The sequence below is a fragment of the Suncus etruscus genome, chromosome 1 (genome assembly GCF_024139225.1).
Source record: "Suncus etruscus isolate mSunEtr1 chromosome 1, mSunEtr1.pri.cur, whole genome shotgun sequence".
NCBI lineage: Eukaryota > Metazoa > Chordata > Mammalia > Eulipotyphla > Soricidae > Suncus > Suncus etruscus.
This window is the reverse complement of record NC_064848.1, coordinates 191224202-191237081: the sequence shown is the minus strand read 5'-3', so window position 1 is coordinate 191237081 and position 12880 is coordinate 191224202. Positions and strand designations below refer to the sequence as shown.

At 48.5% G+C, this 12880-nt stretch overlaps 1 protein-coding gene across 1 annotated transcript; it reads right to left on the bottom strand.

Annotated features, from left to right (window-relative positions):
- On the bottom strand, window positions 1-6187 carry G6PC3 (glucose-6-phosphatase catalytic subunit 3). The gene is made up of 6 exons (XM_049780723.1): window positions 5855-6187; window positions 1761-1867; window positions 1326-1416; window positions 1050-1168; window positions 747-888; window positions 1-605 (listed from the first exon to the last, which is right to left on the bottom strand). Exons 1-6 carry the CDS (start codon window positions 6070-6072, stop codon window positions 242-244), a joined length of 1041 nt encoding a protein of 346 aa, XP_049636680.1. The 5' UTR covers window positions 6073-6187; the 3' UTR covers window positions 1-241.
- Window positions 6188-12880: the final 6693 nt, after the last annotated feature.

The following is a 12880-nucleotide window of genomic DNA, read 5'->3' as shown; positions in this document are numbered from 1 at the left end:
TAAGAAATGTCAAAGGGCTTTATTGGGGCTGACCTCAGCCCGTCACAGTGTTGAGAACTTTCTATTTGCCTCTGTGTCCCAGGTGGGGTGGTAGGGTAAACTCCTCTCCTCAGAAAGGAGGCCAAGACCAGGTGGCCGGAGAAGCATTCGTGGTGGAAGGAGACTGGCAGGGAAAGCGATGCTTCTTGCTTGGGGTGTGGAAATGAGGGAGTGTTGGCTTCAGAGCAAGAGGTGCTAGATATCAGGAAGAACGGATGGGGGGCAATTCCTGGGCATTGAGTGAGTACACAACCCAGGGCACCAGGGCAAGGACAAGGCAGGGCCATAGAGTATACTTGAGGAAATTAAAGATGTAGAAAAGACTGATCTGAGGGGGGTAGCCCAGCCATTCAAGCGGAACAAGCAGCGCCATGGTCAGCAGGAGGCAGGCGATCTTCTGCCCATTGCTCAGGTATGCACGCCGTATCTGGGCATAGCAGGGAGAGTGCAGGGCGATGCCCAGGCCCAGCATGGCCCCTGCATCACGGCTCAGGGAGGCAAAGGGCCGGGTGTCGATGTGCACCCACTCAGGCCGCTCACACCATTTGGATGCCAGGGAGATGGACCTGCAGGGAGGAGAGACACATGATACACATTGGCAAACAGGTGCTGTCTTGATGAGTGACCAGGAACCTGAGATCAGGCAGGATAGGGTGCAGGTCAGGCTGGCTGGCCCTGGCCTGCCCACACTTCAAAGCAAGACTTACCAAGAAACGTCAAAGCCCAATGTAAAGAGGACCCAGTAGAAGAGGCTGGCACCCAGCAAGATGGCCAGTGAGGCCAGCCCATAGTAGCATAGCTCCCGTTCCATAGGTACTTGGGGGGCCAGCAGCCAGCCCAGGACAGCGCCTAGAGAGAAGCAGCATCAATAGTTTGAGACATGGCCCCACAGAGGTGCAGTGACCAGACACAGGAGACTGGGTTTAGCAGCACAATAGGAAGAGAAGACCCCAATCCCTCACTGCCACAAGCAGCTTTAGTGTCCATCCTATCATCACCCTGGTACTCACCAATGACTGCGCCAGCCAAAATCTGGTGAGGGAAATGTGCTAAGAGGAAAACCCGGGACATGCCAATGGCCAATAACAAGACACAGTAGGTCAGGAGTGGAATCATTCTCAGCCAGTACCTGGAAACAGACATGGATGTTCAGGTGGGGTTTCCCCAGTTTCCCTTGTACCCCAGAACTCCCACAACCATGTTGCCTTCCTGCCAGACCTTTCTAGGCCCAGAGACCACCCCCAGCCCCAGCCACCCTATTCCCTACATGAGTGATGTCAAGGTACCTGTTGGTCTTTGTGGCCACATAGGAAGAGATGGCTGTCATGATGGGCCACAGTGCAGCTCCTGAGATCATGCAGTGTCCGGAAGGGCTGCCTGCCAGGGCATGCCGACACGCCGGTCAGCAGATGGGTGAGATGCGCTCCCAGCACGGGGCCCATGCCCCCTCTTGTCCTGAGCAATTCTGAAACCTGAGGGGCTCTAGCTGCCTCCCACCCCCAGCCCCCATCAGACTTTGCCAGCACCTGAGGCTGGTGGATGGTAGGCATGAACCTGCTTCTCCTGTCATTCACTGAGGTTCTTCCAGGACCTTGCTTTATTCTCTGGGCCAGTTCCCCGAGAGAAAGGGCCCGGGTTGGGGCCACCCTGGTTCAAAAGCACTCTCCTGTCCTCATCAGAACTCTGAGCCCTTTGGGAAAAGGAGGTTGGAAGCTTCGCACCTGGGCCAGTTTCACAGGAAATGGGGTACTGGTGAACCTGGGCTGGGAACCTGCCGTAGTAGCCTGACTCGTAGATCCACCAATAGGGCCTGTCTCCAAACAGAAGCCTAGAAGAGAACAAGTATGAGATTTCAGGTCTAAAGATACCCGAGCAGACCCAGGACTTGGCTTCTGTGCTGTTATCCTTTCAGGGTTCCCCATCATGGTTCCCTAGTAGTGCTGTGGGAATATTGGGTAGTACTGGAGGACCGTGGAATGAAGGAGATTGAACCTAGGGCCTTGCACATAAAAGGCATGTACTGTGTCACTTCAGTCACATCCCTGGCCCTCTTAAAGCAAGTAGTAACAGTAAAATAAATTTGTCCTATCTCTGCCAAGAAGACAGGCTGGGGGGCTGGGTGGGAACTTGGGGACATTAGTGCAGGGACAAGGACACTGGTGGTGGGACTGATGGTGGAACACTGTGTGCCTGAAACAACTCTATTATGAACAACTTAATAAATCATACTGTCTTTTTGGAGGAGGCCACACCCGGCCACACTCAGGGGTTACACCTGGCTTTGCACTCAGAAATTGCTCCTAGCAGGCTCGAGGATGCCAGGGATCAAACCCAGGTCTGTCCTGGGATGGCCGTGTGCAAGGCAAACACCCAACCACTCCAGCCCCTAAATCATGGTGTCTTAATAAAAATAAATTTATAGGAAAAAATGTTTACTGATATCTGGGGCAGCTAAAGTGAGTGTATAGAAGGTAGGATACTTGCCTTACACATAGCTAACCCAGGGTTCAACCCCTGGTACCCATATGGTCCCTTGAGCATGAGTAAGCCCTGAGCAAGAGCATATGAACCAAAATGAGTTGAGCAATTCCTGAGCACTGTTTGGGAAGTGATCGCCTAAAAAAATAAGTGATAGGAGGCCGAGCATATAGTTAAGTGGTAGAGAGCAAGATTCTGTGAGGTCCTGGGTACACCTGTACATACAGACACATGCACACCAAGCATACACAGTGATAGGGAGGTACAAGATGTGTTTGAGGTACAAGGTGTGCATGCATGCACATGCCCTGAGATACCAGAGGTTCCACTCTTGCCCTTTCCACTGCAGGATCAGCTCAAAGCCCAGGACCTAGTTCTCTCCCTCTTCCTCCAGCTTGCCCCAGTCTTCTTTTTTTTTTTTGTTTTGTTTTTTTTTTTGGGCCACCCGTTTGATGCTCAGGGGTTACTCCTGGCTAAGTGCTCAGAAATTGCCCCTGGCTTGGGGGGACCATATGGGACACCAGGGGATCGAACCGTGGTCCTACCTTGGCTAGCGTTTGCAAGCAGACACCTTACCTCTACCACCACCTCGCCGGCCCCTCCATTTTTCATTTACCAAATTCCAATCTGATTTACTCTCCCCAGAATGTGGGTAAATTTGTTTAGAGGCTTGGGAGAGACCAGAAAGAACCAAGATTAAGCACTAGCCTTGCATTTCTTAGCCTTGCTAATCTGAATTTGAATCCCTGGCACCATACCTGACACCTGAATACCTGAAAGGGCCGGGGCGAAGGCACAGGGGTAGAGTATTGCCTTGCTCGTGGCAGAACCAGGATGAATCCAGATTTCGATCCTCAGCATCCCTATGGCGCTGAGCCTGCCAGGAGCGATTTCTGAGCGCAGAGCCAGGAGTAACCCCTGAGCATCTCGGTGAGTGGTCCAAAAACAGACAAACAAACAAAACAACAAACAAAAAAAGGTAATAGAAAATGGACAAAGAATACTGAGAAAGAAAGGAATTCAACAAGTACAAAATATCTCCAATTGGATTGGAGATATAGTATGATGGTAGGGCATTTACCTTACATGTGGCTAAGGTAAGTTTTATTCCTAGGTGTGATTCCTGGTTTTAATTCCTAGTATCAGGTCTCCCAGTTTCTGCCAAGAGTGATCCCTGGGGCCGGGCAGTGGCGCTAGAGGTAAGGTGTCTGCCTTGCCAGCACTAGCCTAGGATGGACCGAGGTTCAATCCCCTGGTGTCCCATATGGTCCCCCAAGCCAGGAGCGACTTCTGAGCGCATAGCCAGGAGTAACCCCTGAGCAACAAACAGGTATAGCCCGAAAAACCAAAAAAAAAAAAAAAAAAAAAAGGAGTGATCCCTGAGTAACCTTGGAGTAAACCCTGAGCACTACCAAGTAGTGCTCAAACAAAAACACCAACACTCCTCTAAGATGACTCAAAGGGCTATAGTACATGCTTGGTCTGCAGGAGTCCCAGGTTTATCCCAGGCACTTGAAGCAATGAGCAAGAAGAGCCTCTAGTGCTGTTAAGTGTGATCCTAAACCATGACCAGCCCCCTGGCCTAGTAGGGCTGGCCCCAGGGTAAAGAGTGAAGAGAACACAGTGGCTAGGAAGAGAAGAGGCAGGAGAGAGGACTGTGGCAGGAAGCCAGGTGCAGGGGAGAGGAAGCAGGAGGAAGTTTTCTCCATCAAAATCTGTCTGGGCCACACACTTTCTGCTCAACACACTTCCCTAGCAGATGAAATGGGGCTCGGCTATGTGGAGCATGGGGTGCACTGAGCACTTATGGAGGATGAGGTCAGACTGTGCGAGGCTGGAGGGGAAGCATCTGCAGGGTAAGAGGAGGGAGAGCACAAAGCGTGTGTAAAAGGTGGTAAAACAAGACAAAATGAGGAGTCAACAGCTCTGCCAGACACATGAAGACCTGGCAAAGCAGAGGGCAAGAGAAAGAAATTCAGATTCCGTGTTTTCAGCAAGTCCTTCCAGCCCATTCAGATGTCACCTCCCTTCCCTGACCCTGGCAAAGGTTCTGGTAATGAGAGTTGAGGCAAGGATGTGTGTGTGTGTGTGTGTGTGTGTTAAAGGTGTGTGTGTGTGTGTGTGTGTGTGTGTGTGCAGCTGTATGCCCAGAAGGAGGCAGTGATCTCCCTTCTACACCCCAGAGAACAGAAGATGGCACAAAGAGATAGACCTCAGGGCACCACTTCTTGCCAGGCTTTCCTGGCTTCTAAGTCTTTTTATTTTTTTAATTTTTTTATTTTTAATTATGAGAACAAGGATGCAAAGAAAGAGGACAAGGTAAAGTTACAGTGGAAGGACAATCACCCATAACACAAGTCTCAGAAGTCCCCTTGCTGATATCTTAACTTTGAAATTTCAGCCAAAGAACATTAAGATAAATAAGACAGAAATCCATGTAATTACTTTGTCCCTCAAGTCCCCAGATTGTAACACATTATAATATTTCTTAACAGCACAAGGCTTCTAAGTCTTATTGTTTTTTTTTTACAGTTTTTTTTTAAATTTATTTAAACACCTTAATTACATACATGATTGTGTTTGGGTTTCAGTCATGTAAAGAACACTACCCATCACCAGTGCAACATTCCCATCACCAATGTCTAAGTCTTATTGTTAAGTGAATGAAGAAGAAATTCTGAGTCTCATTGTCCAGTGAATGAAAAAAAAGAAATGGGAGAAAAGTCTCCCGTGGAAGGCTGGGGGAAACTATGCATACCCAAATTCCCTGGGCACTGTGTTAAAATGCAAATTCGGACTCAGCAGCTCTGGCCTGCAGCCTGACAGCCTGCATTTCTAGCGAGTTTTCCAGGACTCTCTATGATGCTGGTTCACTTCCAGGGCCCACAGTTTAATCTGCGAAACTCTTTTGCACTTAGCAGCTCCTGGGATGCCCGACACGCAAGCATGAATGGATGAATCCCTGAATGATGAATGAAAGTGAGTTGACAAGCGGGACTTCCTGCTACTTAAGTCACTCTAGATTCTTGTCAAAAGCAGCTTCCAGATCCCCCCTAGAAATGTCTAAACCAGTCTGTGTGAGCCAGCATGGAGTTCAATACATTATGTTCAATACTTTAAGTTAAATACACACCCTTTGGGGGTGATTTAATGGGTGGTTCAAGATGCTAAAAGGGGAAAATTCAGGGGTCCTAGGGTAGGGACAGAAAAATCTTAAATTGGGTGGGGTGGGGTGAGGCTCTAGGGCATTTGAGGCACCTGCTAGGAGGAGGGCCTAGGCCCTGGGAAGAGGGGGGCCATGGAGAGGATTGGGGGTGGCACTTCGTAAGGGGCTCACCACTTGAAGATGAGGTTGAGCCATTCGGAGATGAGGCCGGTCCAGAGCATGGCGATGCCCACTCGGCGAGAGGTATAGTAGACGGCGGGGAAATAGAACAGAAAGAGGATCTTGGGGTCGCCTACGGTGGTAGCAAGCAGCCAGAAATTCTCCAGCCAGGGCAGCTGATTCTGCAGCGTCTCGGCCATGACGATGCCCAGGCTCAGCATGGACTCCATGGTGCCCACCCAGGGACACTCCGGGCCAGGGTTCCTGGGGGATGCAAAGCCGAAGGGGAATAGCCGGGCGGTTCAGACCCCGCCCCACGCCAGCGGTCGCCGCAGGCCCCGCCTCCGAGCCGGCGAGCGCGAGCCCAGCCCAGCCCAGCCCAGCCCAGCCCCTACCCTGGCCGGCCTCTGCCTGCCTGCCTGCCTGCCTGCGCTCGGCCCGGGCCTTCCTCGCTACTGGGCCGCGCAGGGGACAAACTAGGCGAAGGCGTTTCCGCGGGCCCCACGTGGCCGCTATTGCCTGCACGTGGGCCTCGCGCCGGCAATTCCCGGAGAGATGGCATGGAATTGGGGCGTTTGCCTTGCATGCAGAAAGATGGGGGGTTCGAATCCCGGCATCCCAGGTGGTCCCCCAAGCTTGACAGGAGCGATTTCTGAGCGGAGAGCCTGGAGTGTAACCCCTGAGCGCTTCCGGGTGTGACCCAAAAACCAAAAATAAATAAATAAATAAATAAACAAACAAACGAATGAATGAATAAAGAGACAACATCTCTGCAAGTGCCCGAGTACTCAGCGTGCCTGCTTTGCTGCTGTTGCTACTGTGAACACGGGCATGTGATGTCCCAGGCCTGGATGCCTTTTAAAATAGGATTCCCTCATCTTTAATACTGCCATCCTTTTTTTTTTTTTTTTTTTTTTTTAATACTGCCATCCTTTAAAACATAATCTGACATCTCTTTTGGGAAAGGGTGATCAACCCCTCCTTTCTTGGGGAGCCCAGAAAGTCGGATTTGAGCCTAAAAATTTGCACCCTTATAAGCTGATCCGTGTGTTTTCTTCTCCAGGCTCCAAGACCCCCACCCAGATTTTCCTTCTTCGGTTGTGTTTATTTTGGATCACACTGGGGCATGCAAAGTGGGGGACCATATGGGTTGGTTGCTGGGAATCGAACCCCGGATCGCAAGGCAAAATATGCCCTACCTGCTGTACTATCATCACTCCAGCCACATTATCTGCTTTATTTGGGAATTAGATAGACAAGTCTCTTGGCAGGCTCCTTCCCCTCCTTTCATCTTCCAAAACCTTGCTGGGCAGATAAATGGGAAGGTAGTAACTGGATTCCTCTAGAGGAGGGGTACATGATCAGGTTTGGAATAATCCTGGAAGAACAGGTAATAGAAAATAGAAATCTCAACTATTTCAGCCACATTGCAACCAGAGGGTGAGGTGGGGTGGGATATCATTGGGGTGAATTCTCCCTTCGCCTGCCTTTAGCAACTTAGTTCCTGGAAAGTTTTATATTGGGTGAATAAAAATGTAAATCTGGGTTCTGGAAAGTGCTGAATTTTACTAACTGAAAAAGGGAAACTGGATAGAAATCTCGTTTTACTCTCTTTGCTAAACTTTTTTTTTTCTTTCAGTTTGTCCCAATGGGAAAGCTTGCATTTTCTAAGTCTGAAAAGTTTGTCTCTAGACTCAAGCTTCATCACCTGGTTCCACGCCCCATTTCATAATATTCAAAAGAGCTTTGAGCGACTTTATGTTTCTAGAAATCACCAAGCTGTCACATTTATGGGGAACTGGCACAGACAGTTTCCTCTCCCTCTCTCTAGTCATCCTTTAGGTCTCAGAATTTTACTTCCTCCAGGAAGCTTTTCCTAACAGTCCCTGGCAGTTATTGCTGAAAACCTATAATCACAATGCCACATTAAAAGTAGAATGGCATTTTCTGATGACTCGTTATGGGGGCAGACGTGCATATTCTGTAGAAACAGCTATAAGAGCAGTATTTTTATTTCTACTACAATGATTGTATTAAAACACTAACACTCTTCTGAGTGTTTTTTTCATGATGTCTTTTTCTTTCTTTCTTTTTTTTTTTTTTGGTTTTTGGGCCACACCCGTTTGACACTCAGGGGTTACTCCTGGCTATGCGCTCAGAAATCGCCCCTGGCTTGGGGGGACCATATGGGACGCCGGGGGATCAAACCGCGGTCCTTCCTTGGCTAGCGCTTGCAAGGCAGACACCTTACCTCCAGCGCCACCTACCCGGCCCCTCATGATGTCTTTTTCATTGTAAAGAAACACTTGAATTTTGTGTAAGTTAAGTGGTGCCAAGGCTAGTTTTTAACCCCTTTAGGAGTAGAGAAAGACCAAATTATTATTACGGGGTTCCAAAGTTTTTCTATAGGATTGAGTAAAAAAATTTCTCTATTAGAAAAAAAAAACTCGGGGCCGGGCGGTGGCGCTGGAGGTAAGGTGCCTGCCTTGCCTGCGCTAGCCTAGGACGGACCGCGGTTCGATCCCCCGGCGTCCCATATGGTCCCCCAAGAAGCCAGGAGCAACTTCTGAGCGCATAGCCAGGAGTAACCCCTGAGCGTCACAGGGTGTGGCCCAAAAACCAAAAAAAAAAACCAAAAAAAAAAAAACCTCTATTAGAGTATAGTGTATTAGAAATAGTAATTGGTGGTGATAAAGCCTTGTAGATGCTTCTGTGTAGCATTTAAATATTTTTGTTTTATGGGGCTGGAGTGATAGCCCAGTGGTAGGATGGTTGCCTTGCATGCAGCCAACCCGGGAAGGACCCGGGATTGATTGCCCCAGCATCCCATATGGTCCCCTGAGCCTGCCAGGAGCGATTTCTGAACACAGAGTCAGGGGAAACCCCTGAGTGCCTCCAGGTGTGGCTCAAAAACAGGAAAAGGTGGGGGAGGCTGGAGAGATACAAACAAAACAAAACAAAAATTGTTATTTGGGCCCACCTGGTGCTCAGGGATTACTCCTGATTCTACGGTCGGAAATCTTTCCTGGCAGGCTCGGGAACAACATAGGATGCCGGGGATCAAACCCAGGTCAGTCCCAGGTCGTCCATGTGCAAGGCTTACCTTACTTACCTACCTTACTTACCTATCACTGTGCTATTACTCTGGCCCAAGCCTCCCCCACTCCATTTCTTTTAAAGAATTGTTTTAGGGGGTTGGAGTGATAGTACAGCAGGTAGGGTGCTTGCATGCGGCTAACCTGGATTCAAATCCCTGGCACTCCACATGATCCCAGTGTAGATCTGGGAGTCAGCCCTGAACACTGCTGGCTGTGCACCTCCCAAAAAATGATTTTAGGCCCTAAGAGACAGTACAGCAGGTAAGATGATTGTGTAGGTGTTTCTGGTTGTATCCTGTTGTGTATGTAAATATTTTATGGAATTATTATGTTACTGAGCCTACCCTGATCGGTGATTGTGCCCTACCCTAGGGTGTGACCTGGCATTCTGCTCCCACACTAGGGTGGTACCTGATTCTGCTTCCACCATTGGGTGGTATCTGATCCCACCATTGGGTGGTACCTGATTCTGGGGGATAAAAACAAGGGTCTGGGGAAGGCGAGGGGCTTTTGGCTGGAATTTATGCTGAGTCTTTGGACTTCAGTCTTTTCCACCAAATAAAGGTAATATTTCTACAAGCCTGACTGTCTGTGAGCTGTTTACCCGCCGTTTCAACTCAGAACCGTCGGCTGGGCAGGGTGGCAGACGCGTGCTCCGAGCTGGAGGGGAAAGATCTCATCCTCCATCCCTCCATCAGTTAACCTCTTCAGGTTCCCTGGCACAGCATGGTCTCTTGAATACTCTGTACTTCTTCCCTCCTGCAAAAAAAAATAAGTATATGGGGCCGGAGTGGTGGCGCAAGCAGTAAGGTGTCTGCCTGACCGCAGATCGATCCCTGGCATTCCATATGGTCCCCCAAGCCAGGAGCAATTTCTGAGCGCATAGCCAGGAGTAACCCCTGAGCATCACCGGGTGTGGCCCAAAAACAAAAACATAAAAAACAAAATAAAAATATTAGTAGATAAGTTTTCTGCCCCTGACTCCATAGTCACTATTCTGTTTCTCATTTTTCTGCTTTATAGAAGCTAGGGCAAGCAGGGAGTTGGGGCGGGGGTAATGGGTGATTATGGGATCAGAACTGTTATTCATTTAATTTTAGAGGAGTAAAAATGTTTTATTTAAAGGAATTTACTTAGAGAAATGTGAGGGGAGGGGCCAGAGTGATAGCATACTGGGTAGGGCATTTGCCTCGCATGCAGCCAACCTGGGTTTGATTACCAGCATTCCATATGATCTGTTTGTCAGGAGTAATTTGTTTGTTTTTGGGCCACACCCAGTGGCACTCAGGGGTTACTCCTGGCTTTGTGCTCAGAAATCACTTCTGGAAAGCTCAGGGTCCATATGGAAGGCCAGGAATTAAACTCGGGTTCATCCCTGGTCAGTGGTCAGTGCATGCAAGGCAAATGCCCTATCACTGTGCTATTGTTTCTGCTTTCAGGAGGAGTAATTTCTGAGTGCAGAACAGGAGTAAACCCTGAGAACTGCTGGGTGTTACCAAAACAAAAAAAGCAAAAAAAAAAAAAAAAAGATAAAGTGAGAGATACTTTAAGTGAAAACATGGGCTTCTTCTGAGAAGGGACAGCTGGGACTATTAGTTATTTGAGATAAGGGGCCCGGAGAGATAACACAGAGGATTGGGCGTTTGCGTTGCAAGAGACCGACCCAGGATCAATGGTGGTTCAAATCCTGGCATCCCATATGGTCCCCATGCCTGCCAAGGAGTGATTTCTGAGCAGAGAGCCAGGAATAACCCCTGATGGCTGTTGTGTGTGGCCTAAAAACAAAAACAAAGATATAGGACAATTACTTATTAAAGACATTTGTACACATATTTCATACAACTCTCTAACTACTTTATATGTAATATCACATGGTAGACCAGTAAAGAGGGAAAGAAGGGAGGTCACCTTGAGAAAAGTGCTTCCATCTTTCTGTCTGACTCCCCTGGGCCACTGGCACTCAGGGAAATGTCTGACATGGATCAGGACTGGTAAATTCTGCTGCGGATACCTATATAGCACAGACAGTCACATCCTGTTAGCCTGAGGCAGCTGTCAAGCTTTGTCTGAAGTCCACTTGTTCTGCACAGTGTATTGTAAGGTGATCTCTGCACCTAATTTCTCAGGGAGCTGTGGGCTCAGGCTAAAGTGTGGAATCGCTCTTTGCAGGAAGGAAAGTAAGTCCTAATCTCAGCTCAGGCATTCTGAGTCTATTGTTGCTTTCCTCCTGGGAAACAATTTCAGGAGAAGGCGAAATAGTGACACCAGATAGTTTTTATTGAATGATACTTACTTAGAAAGATGTATGGAGAAGGAAAGAAATCAGTATTCAAGGGAGAACACAAGCTGGAAAGAGCAAACAAGCAGAGAGGCAAAGAAAGATATGTTTTCAAGGGAGAACATAAGCTTGAAGAGCAAGCACTGAATGGCTTTTGGGAGCAGGTTATATACTATTTCTCCAAATGTTCTTTTTTCTGGAGTTCTCGCCATACATAGAGATTAATCTGGGTGCTGGTACGGGGAAAGCCTTGCACTGTTTATGGTCTTCTCATAATCTATTTGCACTAATCTCATTGCATTAATGATGGCTTTTTTTTGGTTTTTGGGCCACACCCGGCTGTGCTCAGGGGTTACTCCTGGCTGTCTGCTCAGAAATAGTTCCTGGCAGGCATGAGGGACCATATGGGACACTGGGATTCGAACCAACCACCTTTGGTCCTGGATCAGCTGCTTGCAAGGCCAACGCCGCTGTGCTATCTATCTCTCCGGGCAAATGATGGCTTTTAACAATCTCATAGATTCTTCGTTGTTTCTCTTTTCCTTTGTTTTTTGTGTGTTTTTGGGCCACACCCAGCTGTGCTCAGGGGTTACTCTTGGCTCTGCATTCAGAAATCACTCCTGGCAGGCTTTGGGGAACCATACGGGATGCAGGGGATAGAACTCGGGTCTGCCATGTGCAAGGCAAATGCCCTACACTGCTATGCAATCGCTCTGGCCCCTTTCTCCTTTTTTGAGAGGTTCACCTTTCTCTTAATTGGATTTAGCATTTGGGTGGTGCCTCAGTTTCTTCTCCAGAGTCCCCTAACCCCCACCTATCTGTCTGTAGCAGTATTATATAGTATAACAATAAATAGCACAGCCTAGTATAGCCTTTATTAACCGGTAGCAAAAATTCTTGCTAGTTGTATGAATGCGGACCAGTTTAGTTAACACGATTTTCTGTGCCTGAGAGATAACACATAACTGGCTGCTGGGAATGCTTTGCAAACAGGAGGCAGGGTTAGATCCCTGACACTGCCTGCTGCTAGCAGTTGCCAGCATTGCCAGGAGCAACCCCCAGCTGGGTGTAGCCCTACCCCAATTTACAAAAAATTTTTTTCTTTTTTAATCTGTAAAATGAGGACATTGAAGACTCCTTCAAAGCAGAAAATAAAAACAGGTTGTGGTTTAGTTATTGTTCAAGGTCACAAAATGGGGGTAAGACACAGATGTGATTCTGTGATTCAGTTACTTCCACAGCTCATGTCTTTTCCACAACCTCTACCATCATCTTGAATTTCCAAAGGCCTCAGTGTCCTCCTATGCAAACGTTTGATAAGAGTTCATTCTAAAATAACTGAGTTCATTCATTCATTCATTCAACTCTCGGGTCAAGGTGTGTACCAAACGAAGGCTGCATCTTTCTCCTCCTTCCCCTATCTCCTTGCACGCAGACCGTGTCTCTTTAACTCTTAAAATAAACGGACCCCCTGCAAGCTCGGGATCAGAGCTTTGGGAGAAGCTACCCACCCAAATAGGAAGGATTGGGATTTTTTTTCCCCCTTTCCTTTCCGCCTCCACCTAGGCTCCCGCCCCACCCAGGCCAGGCCACGCCCCGGACGCGTGACGTCAGCACGCAGCCCCGTGCGTCGCGCTGCGTCGCGTTGCGTCGCGTCGCGTC

Excerpts from the sequence above, each read along its gene's own strand:
- G6PC3 (XM_049780723.1), bottom strand. The coding sequence starts at position 6,072 with ATGGAGTCCATGCTGAGCCTGGGCATCGTCATGGCCGAGACGCTGCAG. Across the intron at positions 1,868-5,854 it reads CTCAACCTCATCTTCAAGTG|GCTTCTGTTTGGAGACAGGC; the intron begins GTGAGCCCCTTA and ends GTTCTCTTCTAG. Across the intron at positions 606-746 it reads TTGGGCTTTGACGTTTCTTG|GTCCATCTCCCTGGCATCCA; the intron begins GTAAGTCTTGCT and ends TCCTCCCTGCAG.